The 16621-nt window shown below is 35.1% G+C and overlaps 1 protein-coding gene across 1 annotated transcript in view; it reads right to left on the bottom strand.

Annotated features, from left to right (window-relative positions):
* Nucleotides 1-16621, bottom strand: part of ADGRB3 (adhesion G protein-coupled receptor B3) — an 898471-nt gene that overhangs the window by 4899 nt on the left and 876951 nt on the right. Inside the window, exon 31 of the mRNA XM_049776768.1 lies at nt 7695-7799. Coding sequence (XP_049632725.1) covers nt 7695-7799 — 105 coding nt within the window. The remainder of the gene's footprint in view (nt 1-7694; nt 7800-16621) is intronic.

Consider the following 16621-nt stretch of genomic DNA (forward strand, 5'->3'; position numbering starts at 1 on the left):
ATTTTGCAGGCTACCTTTGTGGACCACAAGGCTCTGAAATTAGATGTGAACTACAAAGGGACAATGAAGTAAACCTTTAACATCTGGAAATCACGCAGTCTACTACTGAACAGCCAGTGGTTCCGAGATGAAATCAAAGAGGAAATCAAAACTTTCCTGGAAACTAATGACAATGAAGACAACTATCAGAATCTATGGGACACAGCAAAAGTTGTACTGAGAGGAAAATTCATAGCTTTTCAAGTACACATCAGGAAGGAAGAAGGGGCATACATGAATAGCTCAATGATGCAGCTTATAAAATTAGAATATGACCAACAAAATGAACCAAATATAGGGAGACTGAAGAAATAACAAATCATAGAGCAGAAATCAATGAAGTGGAAACACAATAATCAATTAAAAGATCAATGAAAGCAGAACTTCATCTTTGAAAAAAATAAACAATATTAGTAGACCATTGGCAAAATTCACAAAGAAAGAGAAACTAGATAACCTGTATTAGAAATGAAAATTGGGAGATTACTGCAGATATTGCAGAGATTCAAAGGATAATCAGAGACTTATTTGGAAACTCTATGCCACTAAACATAAGAACCTGAGAGAAATGGATAAATTCTTGGACTCATAACCTTTCATGGTTGAATAAGGAAGATGTAGCATATCTAAACACCCCCATCACTGTTGAGGAAATTAAAACGGTAATCAAATGTCTGCCCCAAAACAAAAGCCCAGGCCCAGTTGAATTCACTAGTGAATTCTATTAAACCTTTCAAGAGGAACTACTACCAATCCTGGCTAGGCTCTTTCATGAAATGGAAAAAACAGGAACACTTCCAAATAGCTTTTATAAAGCCAACATCACCTTGATACCAAAACAAGATAGAGATGCTGCCCCAAAAGAAAATTACAGATCAATATCCCTGATGAACATAGATACAAAGATCTTCAACAAAATGCTGGCAATTAGGATCTAATGTCTCATCAAGAAGATCATCCACTACAATCAAGTAGGTTTCATCCCAGGAATGCAAGGATAGTTTAACATCGTAAATCTATCAACATAATACATAATATCAACAGCAAAAAAATAAAAACCACATGATCCTATCAATAGATGCAGAGAAAGCATTTGATAAGGTTCGACACCCATTTTTGATAAAATCTCTCAGCAAGATGAGAATGAAAGGGACCTTTCTCAATACAGTTAAAGCCATCTACCACAAGTCAGTGACAAATATTATCCTCAATGGAGAAAAACTAAATCCTTTCCTCTAAATTCTGTTACAAGTCAAGGCTGTCCTCTCTCATTACTCCTATTTAACATAGTACTGGAAGTACTTGCTATAGTGATTAGGCAAGAAAAAGATATCAAGGGAATCCAGATAGAAAAGAAAGAATTCAAGCTCTTACTGTTTGCAGATGACATAATACTATATTTAGAAAACCCTAAAGACTCTACCAAAAAGCTTGTAAAAACAATAGATTCATATAGCAATGTGACTGTCGATAAAATTAAAACACAATGGCCTTCTTATATACCAATAATGATAAGGAAGAAAAGAACATTAAGAAAACAACTACATTCACATTAGTGTCACACAAACTCAAATATCTTGGAGTCACTTTGACTAAAGACATGAAGGACCTATACAAGGAAAACTATAAAGCTCTGTTCCAAAAAATAAGAGAGGACACGCACAAATAGAAACACATACCTTACTCATGAATTGGTAGGAGTAACATAATTTAAATGACAATACTCCCCAAAACATTATACAGATTTGATGTGATCCCTCTAAAGGTACCCATGACATTCTTCAAATAAGTGGACCAAAAACTTCTGAAATTCATTTGGATCAATAAACACTCTTGAATATCTAAAGCTATCCTTGGGAAAAGGAATATGGGAGGTATTACTTTCCCCAATTTTAATCTGTATTACAAAGCAATAGTTATCAAAACAGCATGGTATTTGAATAAAGACAGACCTTCAGGTCAATGGAATAGGCTTGAATACTCATAGAATGTTCCCCAGACAAATAATCATCTAATATTTGAGAAAGGAGCAAAATATTCTAAATGGAACTAGGAAAACCTTTTCAACCTGTGGTGTTGGCACAACTGGTTAGCCACTAGCAAAAGAGCGAACTCAGACTCCTAGATAACACCATGTACAAAGGTAAAATCAAATGGATTAAAGACCTTGATATTAGACCTGAAATCATAAGGTACATAGAAAAACACATAGGTAAATCACTCCTAAGAGTAGAAGAAAACATCACTCTCCAAAGAAGTGGAAGCAAAGATAAATAGATGAGAATATTTTAAGCTAAAAATCTTCTGCACATCAAAGAAAATAATGCCCAGGATGCAAGAGCCACCCATTGAATAAGAAAAACCAATTACCCAATACTCATTAGATAAGAGGCTAATATCCAAAATATACAAGTCAGTGACAGAACTTTATATGAAAAAAAATCTAATCCCATCATAAAATGGGGAGAAGAAATTAACAGACAATTAGTCAAAGAAGAAATACAAATGCCCAAAAGGCACATAAAAATGCTCCACATCACTAATCATCAGGGAAATGCAAATAAAAACAACTATAAGGTACCATCTCATGCCACAGAGATTGGCACACATCACAGAAAATGAGAAGAAGCAGTGTTGGCCGGGATGTAGAAGAGAACGGAACTCTTATTCACTGCTGGTGGGAATGCCATCTAGTCCAACATTTATAGGAAGCGATATGGAGATTCCTAAAAAAACTGAAAATTTAGCTCCCATATGATCCAGCTATACCACTCCTAGGAATAAACTCTACAAACACAAAAATACAATACCAAAATTCCTTCCTCACACCTATATTCATTGCAATAATATTTACAATAGCCAGACTCTGGAAACAACTAAGATGCCCTTCAACAGATGAATAGCTAAAGAAACTGTGGTACATATTCACAATGGAATATTATGCAGCCATCAGGAAAGATGAAGTCATGAAAATTTTTATACATGGATGTACATGGAATCTATTATGCTGAATGAAATAAGTCAGATAGAGAGATAGATGCAGAATAATCTCACTCATCTATGGGTTTTAAGAAAAATAAAAGACATTTTTGCAATAATTTTCAGAGACAAAGAGAGGAGGAATGGAAAATCCAGCTCCCAACATGAAGCTCACCACAAAGAGTGATGAGTGCAGTTAGAGAAATAACTACATTGAGAACTATCATAACAATGTGAATGAATGAGGGAAGTAGAAAGCTTATGTAGAGTACTGGCGGGGTGGGGTGGGGAGGAGGGCGATTTGGGACATTGGTGATGGAATTGTGGCACTGGTGAAGGGGGTGTTCTTTACGTGTCTGAAACCCAACTACAATCATATATTTGTAATCAAAGTGTTTAATAAAGTGTATAATAAGGTGTAATAAAGGTATGAATAAAAATGTTATTTGAATATCCATGCTTATCAAGAAGAAAAATTCAGAGAGTATTTGAAAGAGAAAACTCAGAAATAAGAGCAAGAAAAGCAGATAGAAGGTAAACTAACAGCCAAACCTTAAGGGGCTTTTTATCCTAAGTATTCAACCTGGAATTAATTTTGTAAGCGATTTTTAAGGCAATTTGGGGGTGTGAGGGTGTCCCAAATTGTGTGTATCCCCTCCCCCACCTGAATTTATCCCATCTAAATGATCAGAATTGCCCACATGTGGAGTGGGCGGGTAGAAGAGTCTGCAAGGGGGGAGAGAGGGGATAAGAAGGAGAGTTAGAGAGAGAAGTGGGGAAGAGGCATTATCAGGAGAGAGAGCCATCATCATCAGAGATACGGCATCGGATTCAGTATCAGCAACTCGGTATCATCAGAGAAGCAGCAGCAGGAACATCACCAGAGGGAGTTGGTCAGCCTAGGTGTCAGTTAGGAAGCCTGGTAAAAAGCAGCTAAAAGGGAGATAAAGGCTAAGAGAGCCCAGTAGGAGTAGAGAAGTATCTTCGAGGAAAAGGCTTAGTGTGGAGGCCATGTGAGAAGGTATACATGGCGGTAAGGACTGTGAAATAAAGCTGGCTGACTCCTGGAACTTCATCTGACTGCTCTGTGAATCTCTCCGTTTTCACCCTACTACCTTCAGACCCGCCAGATCATAGGGGCTGTGGGAGCCGGGTAGAGTCCAGAAAGACCTCACCATCTCCATACCAATACCAGGACTCTTTAATTTATATTAAGACAACACTGAAGTATCAAACAAATCAAGTCACAGAGTAAATTTATATATCTTAGATAATGGACTTGTCTAAAGGAGCTTTATTTGTGAATATCTAGTTTGACAGAAAGTTTTCTTCAGTTTTAAAAGAATCAAAGACATATAAAATGTTAGTTCATCTGCTTTTTGTTTAAGAGCTTCATTATAATTGGAAAAGATGTGATTTTCTTCTTGTATTTTAAATCAAGCACAATGGATACATGACAAATTTTAAATGCTGTCAGAGTATAGTTTCTAATTTCAACAGTATTGCAATTCTTGGCTGCTGAATTTCTGATCACTTATATTAGTGAACAATCATGAAAATAGTTGATTTATTAATCTCTTCTGGTAATTTTTTTAACACTAGGTTTACTGTAATGTTTGCCATTGCTCAAAATGTACCTATGTGTTAGAGTGAGTACAGAAGGCTCACAGAGTGAGTAGAAATTATATCCACTAGTAATAGATTGTCTATATGCTTGGGTATATGACAAGAAAGGTGTATGACAAGAAGTCCTACAAATTTCTGTAGAACAGTGTAACATTTCAGTCACTCAACTGAACTATAAACTGAAATACAAGAAATAATAATTTGACAGGAGAGATAGGACTTTAGACTTAGGATATATAATACAATCACCATTTATTGAACTCTAGTATGGAAGAAACAGTTAAGCTGAGAAGGTGTAAGAAAGGCTTATATGTCATAAACTAGTATATGTGAAGCTTATGCTGAATAAGTAGAATCAGTATATGAGAACTCATAGCTGTCCAAAATATGACAGAGATGCTTGGTCCAAAAGACTAGCTGGTTACTTCCTTCAACCTTTTTCTTACAACTTATCAATACCAAGAACAAAGCAAACCTGAATATATTTATTATAAAAGTAAAATACTTTGGAGAAGCTACTTGGGAGGAAGACATATTTTGAAGGTGAATTGTTTATGACACACAATGTGAAAGGTTTCTTTTAGAAATGCTTTTTCATTTTAGTGTAATTTTAAATGATGTTTTATTGAAAGGGGAAAAATAGACTAAATGATTTTTTGATTTCTCTACAATTCTTAAAATTCTACATTATTGACATCATTTGCAATGTTACAAAGTTGTTAGAAGCTAGGAAAAAAGACTATTTGAAATTTTAAAAGATGTATTTGTCCATTTAATTATGAAATTTTCTTTAGCAATATATATAGAATATGTGACTGAAATAAATATAATAAATTAATTTATATGTTTAACATTAATTAGCATTAAATAAAATAGATGATTTTTGCAGGTGTTTAGGATTATATTTAAGTTGTAAGTATAACTATAACCTTGCACAATTTATCCTTCATAATAGTAAATATTTATAAACTTCCTTAGAAAACATATAGAATTTTTTGAGACTTGGTATAATTAATAGATTATTTTGGTTGTCAGAAAACATAGATATTTGTAGCATTAATAATTTAATATATAGAAGACTATGTAATGAAGAAAAATTACAGAGCAAGCAGCAAGATCTATCTGTTATATACAATTTTCATATTTATAACATAATGTTCTCATTTAAGAACATTATTTTACTAATATTACAAAACAAGTATTTAATGCATTAGGTGTAAATATTAGTAGTGCAATTTTCATTTGCTTGATACACTAATTAGTCTTCTTATGTTAGCAGAAATAGGATGGAAATACCAAGGAGTGTCTTCTATATGCCTAACAAGTTGTTTATTTTTCTTTGATAATTTCTTTATTTAAGCACAATTATTACAGAAATGTTTGTAACTGGTTTTCAGTCATAGAATGTACACTATCCTTTACCAGCATAACCTTCTTGCCACCAATCTCCCCATTTCACTCCTCCACCACCACCACCTGTCTTCTGGACTGGCATTCTCTCTCTCTCTCTCTCTCTCTCTCTCTCTCTCTCTCTCTCTCTCTCTCTCTCTCTCTCTCTCTCTCTCTCTCTCTTTCTCTCTCTCTCTCTTACACACACACACACACACACACAGAAATACTCACACACAAAATAACTATCATTTTATGGTAGTTGTTAGTTCAGTTAATGCTCCAACTGCATTTATCATTCTTTGTGGTAAGCTTCATATCATAGACTAGTCCTTCTGGCCCTCATCTCTATTTTTCTGGATATTATTATATTGTTTTTTATTTTTCTTATATTCCACAGATGAGTGAAACTATTCTGTGTCTATTCCCTGCATCCCGCGACTCATTTCACTCAGCATAATAATCTTCATTTCCATGTATAGGAAAATTTCATTACTTCATTTTTCCTAACACTGTATTGATGATTAAGGCAGTTTCAGTTTTAAGAAATGAAATAAATTGATATATATGTACATGACATATAAAAAGACAAAGTAATACATAAAATTAAAATATACAGTATTATCTTACAACTTTCATTTAACAGACTGAACCATGATTGCATGTATTAACAGTTATTTGATAAGTTACCAGCGTCAGCATTTTACTAGTAGTATAGAAAGAAAAGGAAACAGATACAGAAATTCTTGTTCTAATTCCATCTAAGAGCTACAAAGCCTTAGGCACATAATAAGTAGCATCATATGGCTATGCAAGGAACTCTTTTACAGTTAAATCTTAGTTTCTAATGTTTCAATCACCTTACACACTTTGGAAAGTGATGGAAGACTCTAAGAAAACATAATAAATATGGTTTTGTGTACTCAATTTAGAAAACTCTCTGAGTTGTGCAATTTGCTGATTATAGTTCTTGGTTGAGCTTTAACTGATTTCAGAATTTCTGGTCTAGTGATCTCATAAATCTTTGTGTAGCCTTCTCTGGAGTTATAACCGTGCCTTGTAAATAGTAATATATAGTAAATTTAAAGTATCTTCTAATTTAACAAACTCTGTTATCGGATTGTAGACTTATAAATAAATAACTCACAAGCAATGAACAAAATGACACCAGTCCAGTGTGGATGTGCAAAACAATTGATTTTTCTGGAGAAAATACATGACTGCAGGGTAACAGTCGACATTTACTACAATTTCTGAGGAAAAAGGATCCAGGTGAAGCCAACATATTCAAAATATGAGTAAAATGCTTTAATAGTATCACTCTTAATCTGTTGAGCCAGTAGTCATTTCACTACAATTTGGCAATTTTGTATCTTTTTCATTTCATTTTATTTTATTTTGGGTGGGGGCACACCGGTGACGCTCAGGAGTTACTCCTTGCTATGCACTCAGAAATCGCTCCTGGCTTGGGAAACCATCTGGGACGCTGGGGATCGAACCCAGGTCCGTCCTGGTTTAGCCGCTTGCAAGGCATACGCCCTACCGCTGTGCTATCGCTCTTGCCCCATCTTTGGTATTTTAGAAGATCCTAGAAACAGAAAACAGCTGACATACAGGATCTAGAATTTTACTGACAACGATGAAGCTAACAGCATACTCACCATACTGCTTGTATTTGGTATATCCCGAAATCTATCCAAAGTTTGAAATTTCTGATTTAGTTCCTGAAATAGTTCCATATGCCTCTTCCTGGTATGCATGACCTTCTGTAAAAAAAAGAATAGCATGATTCTCTATTTCTAAGTTTATTTATTCAATAAAAGGTTAAAACTGCAGCTATACTAAGAAGGAAAACAAAATTAGGCAGGAGGCAAAATGCCAAAGAGATGGCACAAATGCCTGAAATTCACACCAAATCTTAGTCTCATTGTCAGCACTTCTTGAACATGAAAAATTGGCTTATTCTTTCACTAACAAGATTACCAAAATATAGTTTTCTCTTGTTGGTGCATAAAAATGTAAGTCATTCCTATGTAATGTTTTCATAATTCAAAAGTTAAAATTGTTTTACTAAAATGGTTAAAATATTTAAATATTTGAGATTCTGGACTTAAAATGCTCCCAAATCTACTAGTGTTTGTCTTGGGATATATTACTTTTTAATTTTTTATTTCTATAAACACTAAAATTCTAGATGACTATATAATAAAGGGGGAGAAAAATCCCAGGCCCTCTCGTTTGAAGCTGACTCAAAGCACTAACGTGTATGAAATATATGTGGTATCTAAAATCTTGTACTTTCCTTGTAAATAATTATTGAACTGTGCAGAAGGCAAATTTGACCCAATAGGTTATATATATTTGTTTATGAGATGGCTCAGAAACTTAACAATTAGGGACCAGAGCATGATTTGGTGACAAGTTTCTTAAATCACATATACAAATATATTAGTATTCATACTTTGTTACACCCCTTTTTCCAAATTCATCATGGTTGAATAAAAGTGACCTTGTGATAAGTTAGTCATGGGCTGAATCTATTATAGAGTATTTAAAAGAGCACTAACAATAGAGTTATATAATGAAGTAATTTTTATTTATTTTTAATACATATTATAAAGAAAACATCTTTCTCAACTTTTATTTTAAAAATTAACAGTATTTTAATGATTCTCCAACACACGCTATCATATGTTTTAAAATGACCATTTGTTCGTGTTAATTAAAGAGGTATACTGTATTCCTGCCTATGATGTGATTTGAACATTTTGTCAATTATTTTAATTATCAATTATCTTTAACAGTAGAAACTTGTTTTAAAAATAGAAAATATTTTTTAGGGGAAGTCTTCCAGAGCCCATTTTTCTTTAAAAGGTATTTGCTGAGGAAATTTTATGGATTAAAAAAATAAAGATAAACTGAATCTTTAAGATTTTAGAAATGTTATGTTTTTTTTTTGTCTTTTTGTCTATTTTAATTTCCTATATTTATTGGATCTGTATCTAGGCAACAGTTTCTTCTGTTTTCATTAGCCGACTCTGCAATTTGTCTTGCTATTACTAAACTGTGTGTATCATTTCTCCTTTGGGTCTTGCTATCATCAAACTGCCACACAGTTCATTTTTACTTCTTTTAGCATTAGGAATTAGTTGTTGAAGAATCAATGGTTAAGAATGAGAACAGGGCAATATTGTTCATTATAGGGACATGAAAAACAGCAAGCAATTTGAGAGTGATTAACTTCCCATCAGCTTTGGGGAAGAATACAAGAAACAGATTTGCAGAATTTACAGAGAAGCACCAGGCAAACATAATTTGATTAGTAGTAGCTGATAGAGATTTTTAAGAATAATTTGCATAAGTCATTCAATAAAATGTATTTTGAGGACCACATAACTTGAAATGTCCTGGCAAATATTCCCATGGAGTGTTAAATCACAGATTTAAATTACAATGAAATCAGAATTTTAACACTCATAATTGCTAGAGCACTGATTCTGTATCTAATACACAAGTAATATTTTTCATTAAAATGAATCATACCACATTTAGTTATTTTTTTAAGTTTTATAAAAATTTATTTTTAAAATACAAAAATATTTTGTACAAATCCCTGAGCACAGATGAAAGTTTTACTACATTTAAACATATATTATGACAAAAAATGTATAGAATTTATACATAGAGAACAGTGGCATATATATATATATACATATTATATATATCAACAAAATCCACTAGATGAAATAGATTAAAATAACCTACATTTTCTTTTTTTTTATTTAAACACCTTGATTACATACATGATTGTGTTTGGGTTTCAGTCATATAAAGAACACCACCCATCACCAATGTCCCAAGTCTCCCTACTCCCCACCCGACTCCCGCCTGTACTCTAAACAGGTTCTGAATTTCCCTCATACATTCTCATTATTAGGACAGTTCAAAATGTAGTTATTTATCTAACTAAACTCATCACTCTTTGTGGTGAGCTTCCTGAGGTGAGCTGGAACTTCCAGCTCTTTTCTCTTTTGTGTCTGAAAATTATTATTGCAAGAATGTCTTTCATTTTTCTTAAAACCCATAGATGAGTGAGACCATTCTGCGTTTTTCTCTCTCTCTCTGACTTATTTCACTCAGCATAATAGATTCCGTGTACATCCATATATAGGAAAATTTCATGACTTCATCTCTCCTGACAGCTGCATAATATTCCATTGTGTATATGTACCACAGTTTCTTTAGCCATTCGTCTGTTGAAGGGCATCTTGGTTGTTTCCAGAGTCTTGCTATGGTAAATAGTGCTGCAATGAATATAGGTGTAAGGAAGGGGTTTTTGTATTGTATTTTTGTGTTCCTAGGGTATATTCCTAGGAGTGGTATAGCTGGATCGTATGGGAGCTCGATTTCCAGTTTTTGGAGGAATCTCCATATCGCTTTCCATAAAGGTTGAACTAGACGGCATTCCCACCAGCAGTGGATAAGAGTTCCTTTCTCCCCACATCCCCGCCAACACTGTTTGTTCTCATTCTTTGTGTGCCATTCTCTGTGGTGTGAGGTGGTATCTCATCGTTGTTTTGATTTGCATCTCCCTGATGATTAGTGATGTGGAGCACTTTTTCATGTGTCTTTTGGCCATTTGTATTTCTTCTTTGTCAAAGTGTCTGTTCATTTCTTCTCCCCATTTTTTGATGGGATTAGATGTTTTTTTCTTGTAAAGTTCTGTCAGTGCCTTGTACATTTTGGAGATTAGCCCCTTATCTGATGGGTATTGGGTGAATAGTTTCTCCCACTCAGTGGGTGGCTCTTGTATCTTGGGCACTATTTCCTTTGAGGTGCAGAAGCTTCTCAGCTTAATATATTCCCATCTGTTAATTTCTGCTTTCACTTTCTTGGAGAGTGCAGTTTCTTCCTTGAAGATGCCTTTAGCCTCAATGTCCTGGATTGTTTTACCTACGTGTTGTTCTATATATCTTATGGTTTTGGGTCTGATATCGAGGTCTTTAATCCATTTAGATTTTACCCTCGTACATGATGTTAGCTGGGGGTCTAAGTATAATTTTTTGCAAGTGGCTAGCCAGTTGTGCCAACACCACTTGTTGAAGAGGCTTTCTTTGTTCCATTTAGGATTTTTTGCTCCTTTATTAAAAATTAGGTGATTGTATGTCTGGGGAACATTCTCTGAGTATTCAAGCTTATTCCACTGATCTGACGGCCTGTCCTTATTCTAATACCATGTTGTTTCGATAACTATTGCTTTGTAGTAAAGTTTAAAGTTGGGCAAAGTAATTCCTCCCATATTCTTTTTCCCAATGATTGCTTTAGCTATTCGAGGGTGTTTATTGTTCAAAATAAATTTCAAAAGTGCCTGATCCACTTCTTTGAAGAATGTCATGGGTATCTTTAGGGGGATCACATTCAATCTGTACAGTGCTTTGGGGAGTATTGCCATTTTAATGATGTTAAACCTGCCAAACCATTAGCAGGGTATGTGCTTCCATTTCCGCGTGTCCTCTCTTATTTCTTGAAGCAGAGTTTTATAGTTTTCTTTGTATAGGTCCTTCACATTTTTAGTCAAGTTGATTCCAAGATATTTGAGTTTGTGTGACACTATAGTGAATGGAGTTGTTTTCTTAATGTCCATTTCTTCCTTATTTGTATTGGTGTATAGAAAGGCCATTGATTTTTGTGTTAATTTTGTAGCCTGCCACCTTGCTATATAGTCTATTGTTTCTAGAAGCTTTTTTGTAGAGTCTTTGGGGTTTTCTAAGTAGAGTATCATGTCATCTGCAAACAGTGAGAGCTTGACTTCTTCCTTTCCTATCTGGATTCCCTTGATATCTTTTTCTTGCCTAATCGCTATAGCGAGTACTTCCAGTGCTATGTTGAATAGGAGTGGTGAGAGAGGACAGCCTTGTCTTGTGCCAGAATTTAGAGGAAAGGCTTTCAGTTTTTCTCCACTGAGGACAATATTTGCCTCTGGCTTGTGGTAGATGGCCTTAACTATATTGAGAAAGGTTCCTTCCATTCCCATCTTGCTGAGACTTTTGATCAAGAATGGGTGTTGGACCTTGTCAAATGCTTTCTCTGCGTCGTTTGATATGATCATGTGATTTTTATTTTTCTTGCTGTTGATGTTGTGTATTATGTTGATAGATTTACAGATGTTAAACCAGCCTTGCATTCCTGGAATGAAACCTACTTGATCGTAGTGGATGATCTTCTTAATGAGGCATTGAATCCTATTTGCCAGGATTTTGTTGAAGATCTTTGCATCTGCATTCATCAGCGATATTGGTCTGTAATTTTCTTTTTTCGTAGCATCTCTGTCTGGTTTAGGTATCAAGGTGATGTTGGCTTCATAAAAGCTATTTGGAAGTTTTCCTTTTTTTTCAATTTCATGAAAGAGTCTTGCCAGGATTGGTAGTAGTTCCTCTTGAAAGGTTTGAAAGAATTCGTTAGTAAATCCATCTGGGCCTGGGCTTTTGTTTTTGGGCAGACATTTGATTACTTTCTTAATTTCCTCAATAGTAATGGGTGTGTTTAGATATGCTACATCCTCTTCATTCAATAGTGGAAGATTATAAGATTCCAAGAATTTATCCATTTCTTCCAGGTTTTCATTTTTAGTGGCATAGAGTTTTTCAAAGTAGTTTCTGATTACCCTTTGAATCTCTACCATATCAGTAGTGATCTCTCCTTTTTCATTCCTAATACGAGTTACTCTCTCTTTCTTTCTTTGTTAGTTTTGCCAGTGGTCTATCAATCTTGTTTATTTTTTCAAAGAACCAACTTCTGCTTTCCTTGATCTTTTGGATGGTTTTTCTGGTTTCCACTTCATTGATTTCTCCTCTCAGCTTTGTTATTTCCTTCTGCCTCCCTATTTTTGGATCCTTTTGTTGAGCACTTTCTAATTCTATGAGCTGTGTCATTAAGCTATTCAGGTATGCCCCTTCTTCTTTTCTGATGTGTGCTTGCAAAGCTATAAATTTTCCTCTCAGTACTGCTTTTGCTGTGTCCCATAGGTTCTGATAGTTTGTGTCTCCATTGTCATTTGTTTTCAGGAAGGTTTTGATTTCCTCTTTGATTTTATCTCGGACCCACTGATTATTCAGTATGAGGCTATTTAACTTCCAGGTGTTAAAATTTTTCTTCTGTGTCCCTTTGTAGTTCATATATAATTTCAGGCCTTTGTGGTAAACAAAGGCAGCCTGCAAAATTTCTATCCTCTTGATATTATGGAGGTATGTTTTATGTGCTAACATGTAGTCTATCCTAGAGAATGTCCCATGTACATTAGAGAAAAATGTGTATCCAGGCTTCTGGGGGTGGAGTGTCCTGTATATATCTACTAGGCCTCTTTCTTCCATTTCTCTCCTCAGGTCTAGTATATTCTTGTTGGGTTTCAGTCTGGTTGACCTGTCTAGTGTTGACAATGCCGTGTTGAGGTCTCCCACAATTATTGTGTTGTTATTGATATTATTTTTCAGATTTGTCAACAGTTGTATTAAATATTTTGCTGGCCCCGCATTTGGTGCATATATGTTTTAGGAGGGTGATTTCTTCCTGCTGTACATATCCCTTGATTAATACAAAATGTCCATCTTTGTCCCTTACAACTTTCCTAAGTATAAAGTTTGTATCATCTGATATTAGTATGGCCACTCCTGCTTTTTTTTTGGGTGTTGTTTGCTTGGATAATTTTCCTCCAGCCTTTTATTTTGAGTCTATGTTTGTTTTGACTATTCAGGTGTGTTTCTTGTAGGCAGCAGAATGTTGGATTGAGTTTTTTGATCCATTTAGCCACTCTGTGTCTCTTAACTGGTGCATTTAGTCCATTGACATTGAGAGAAAGAATTGTCCTGGGAGTTATTGCCGTCTTTATATTAAAGTTTGGTGTGTCTGTTGGTAAGCCTTGTCTTAAAGTATGCCGTTCAGTTTTTCTTTTAAGAATGGTTTTGAGTCTGTGAAGTTTTTGAGCTGTTGTTTGTCTGTGAAACTATGTATTGTTCCTTCAAACCTGAAAGTGAGTTTTGCTGGGTGCAATATTCTAGGCGAAGCATTTATTTCATTGAGTTTTGTCACTATGTCCCACCACTGCCTTCTGGCCTTGAGTGTTTCTGGTGACAGGTCTGCAGTAAATCTCAAGGATGTTCCCTTGAATGTAATTTTTCTTTTTGATCTTGCTGCTTTCAGAATTCTGTCTCTATCTATGGGATTCGTCATTGTGACTAGGATGTGTCTTGGGGTGTTTTTTCTGGGGTCTCTTTTAGTTGGCAGTCTTCGGGCATGCAGGATTTGATCGCATGTATTCATTATCTCTGGTAGTTTCTCTTTAATGATGTTCTTGACTGTTGATTCTTCCTGGAGATTTTCTTCCTGAGTCTCTGGGACTCCAATGATTCTTAAGTTGTTTCTGTTGAGCTTATCATAGACTTCTATTTTCATCTGTTCCCATTCTTTGAGTAATTTTTCCATTGTTTGATCATTTGCTTTGAGGCTTTTTTCCAATTTCTTCTGCTGTATGTAATTGTTATGCATCTCATCTTCCAGTGTACTGATTCTATCCTCAGCTGCTGTTAACCTGTGGGAAATCTCAACCATGTTTTTCTTCAATTCATCTACTGAGTTTTTCAGACCTGTTATTTGATCTGAAATTTCTGTTTGGAGTTTTCTCATTTCTATCTTCATATTCTCCTGATTCTTATTAGTGTCCTCTTCTATACTTTGAGTTCTTTGAACATGTTCCATATTGCAACTCTAAACTCCTTATCTGAGAGACTGACTAGGTGGTTGGTCAGGTTCAAGTCATCAGAGTTGCCATCTTCATTCTCTATGTCTGGCGCTGCCCGTGTTGTTTCCCCATTGTCACACTAGTATTGCGGGTTTTTCTATGTGTTGTGGTTGTATTCATCGGCTAAATGATGTGCACCGTCGCAAAGGGGAGCGGAGCAAGCGTGCTCCTCTGGCTCCTCCCTTTCTGGGCGTGTGGACTCACCTCCACGGAAGGCTCACGGGAAGGCAGGCTGGCAGATGAGCCGCACCCAGGATGAAATCAGGCCGAAAATGCAGGACAGTAGAGAGGCAGATGGGTGCTGGCATCTGAGATCCAGCGGAGTTCAGTGGCTCCTCCCTTTCTGGGCGTGTTGACTCACCTCCACGGAAGGCTCACGGGAAGGCAGGCTCCCCTGAAGGCTCACGGGAAGGCAGGCTGGCTGATGAGCCGCACCCAGGATGAAATCAGGCCGAAAATGCAGGACAGCAGAGTAGAGAGGCAGAAGGGTGGTGGCATCTGACATTTAGTTATTTTCTACAATAATTTAGAAGCAATGATATTTTACTACTGATGTTTCTCTAAAGATTTTGAGATTGCTGACCCAATAGATACCAAAGGGGATAAAGTGCTTGTTGTGGGTGCTGCTAACACCAATTTGATCTCCCAATATCACTGTCAGGTGTGGCCAATACTTCCCCACTCTCACAAAGCTATTTTGTCATACATACATACAAGTGAGTGTCGCATGTGCAAGAGTCTATGAATGCAAACTTCAGTACATTTTTAATCCTTTTATAAATTGATGTATAAGCCAAAGCAGACAACAAATGTAAAATTAAGCTGTGTCAAGGAAAACAAACAGTGCCATTATAAAAGTGACTGGGGAATCACAAAGCTAAACAAAAGTGAAGCAAATTCTCAATTGTTTTATTTTCTCATTTTGTTTTTGCTGGAGGACCACACTTAGCACTTATTAAAGCATATGTGTTATTTTTGTATCTTGTTTACTGTTTTTAAGTTTAATAAGTCAGAATTTCTAATATAAATTTCAGTATTTTTTGCACAAATCACTTTTTCTAAGTGAGATCACGCTTTTTAAAAGACATAGTGTTTATATTAAGCCCTGATATTGTTGGCATGTGATCATTTTTGTCTCTATTTACCTGTGACACACATGATAAGATCCTTATTTTGCATCTGGGAACTACAGTTTCTATACTAGAAATGTCAAATAAAGTTTCTACTGTCCCTAGCCACAAGGAACATTCTAAATCCTTTCAACACTGTTTTTATCAAAGCTTCTTGTATCTTGCAATATATTCCAGAGAAATGACATATTAACTAATTGAAACTTTTCCGCTTATATTCTGATTAAGCCTACTTGTATTTTTATGGGATTTTATTTTGAGTTATTAGGTTGCTTAGAGATACACAGCAATGGATATTTGAACAAAATGTTAACTAACAAAAAGTAATTTTTCAATATTCTACATAAATTCTTAAAAGTTACTTTAAATAATAAAGCTCCAGGACCTGGAAACAATAATGGAAAAAAGAGGAAATTTTTATAATGAGATTTGGAACCTTCCCTACCAAGAAACATTAATATAAATATATTCTTATTCCAGATAATCATTTTAATTTGAAATTATCCCGTTGATATAGCCACATGCTTGGTGTTTTTGACAAAAGTACCATATTAGAGCTTTCAATCTATAATCCATCTATAATATATCTGTGATATGTTCAACTGGATTTTTGGTAGAATCAGTCTTTTTATCAAATATTACAATTATTTCTATCAATATATTA

This window comes from Suncus etruscus, chromosome 7, assembly GCF_024139225.1.
Source record: "Suncus etruscus isolate mSunEtr1 chromosome 7, mSunEtr1.pri.cur, whole genome shotgun sequence".
Classification (NCBI taxonomy): Eukaryota; Metazoa; Chordata; class Mammalia; order Eulipotyphla; family Soricidae; genus Suncus; species Suncus etruscus.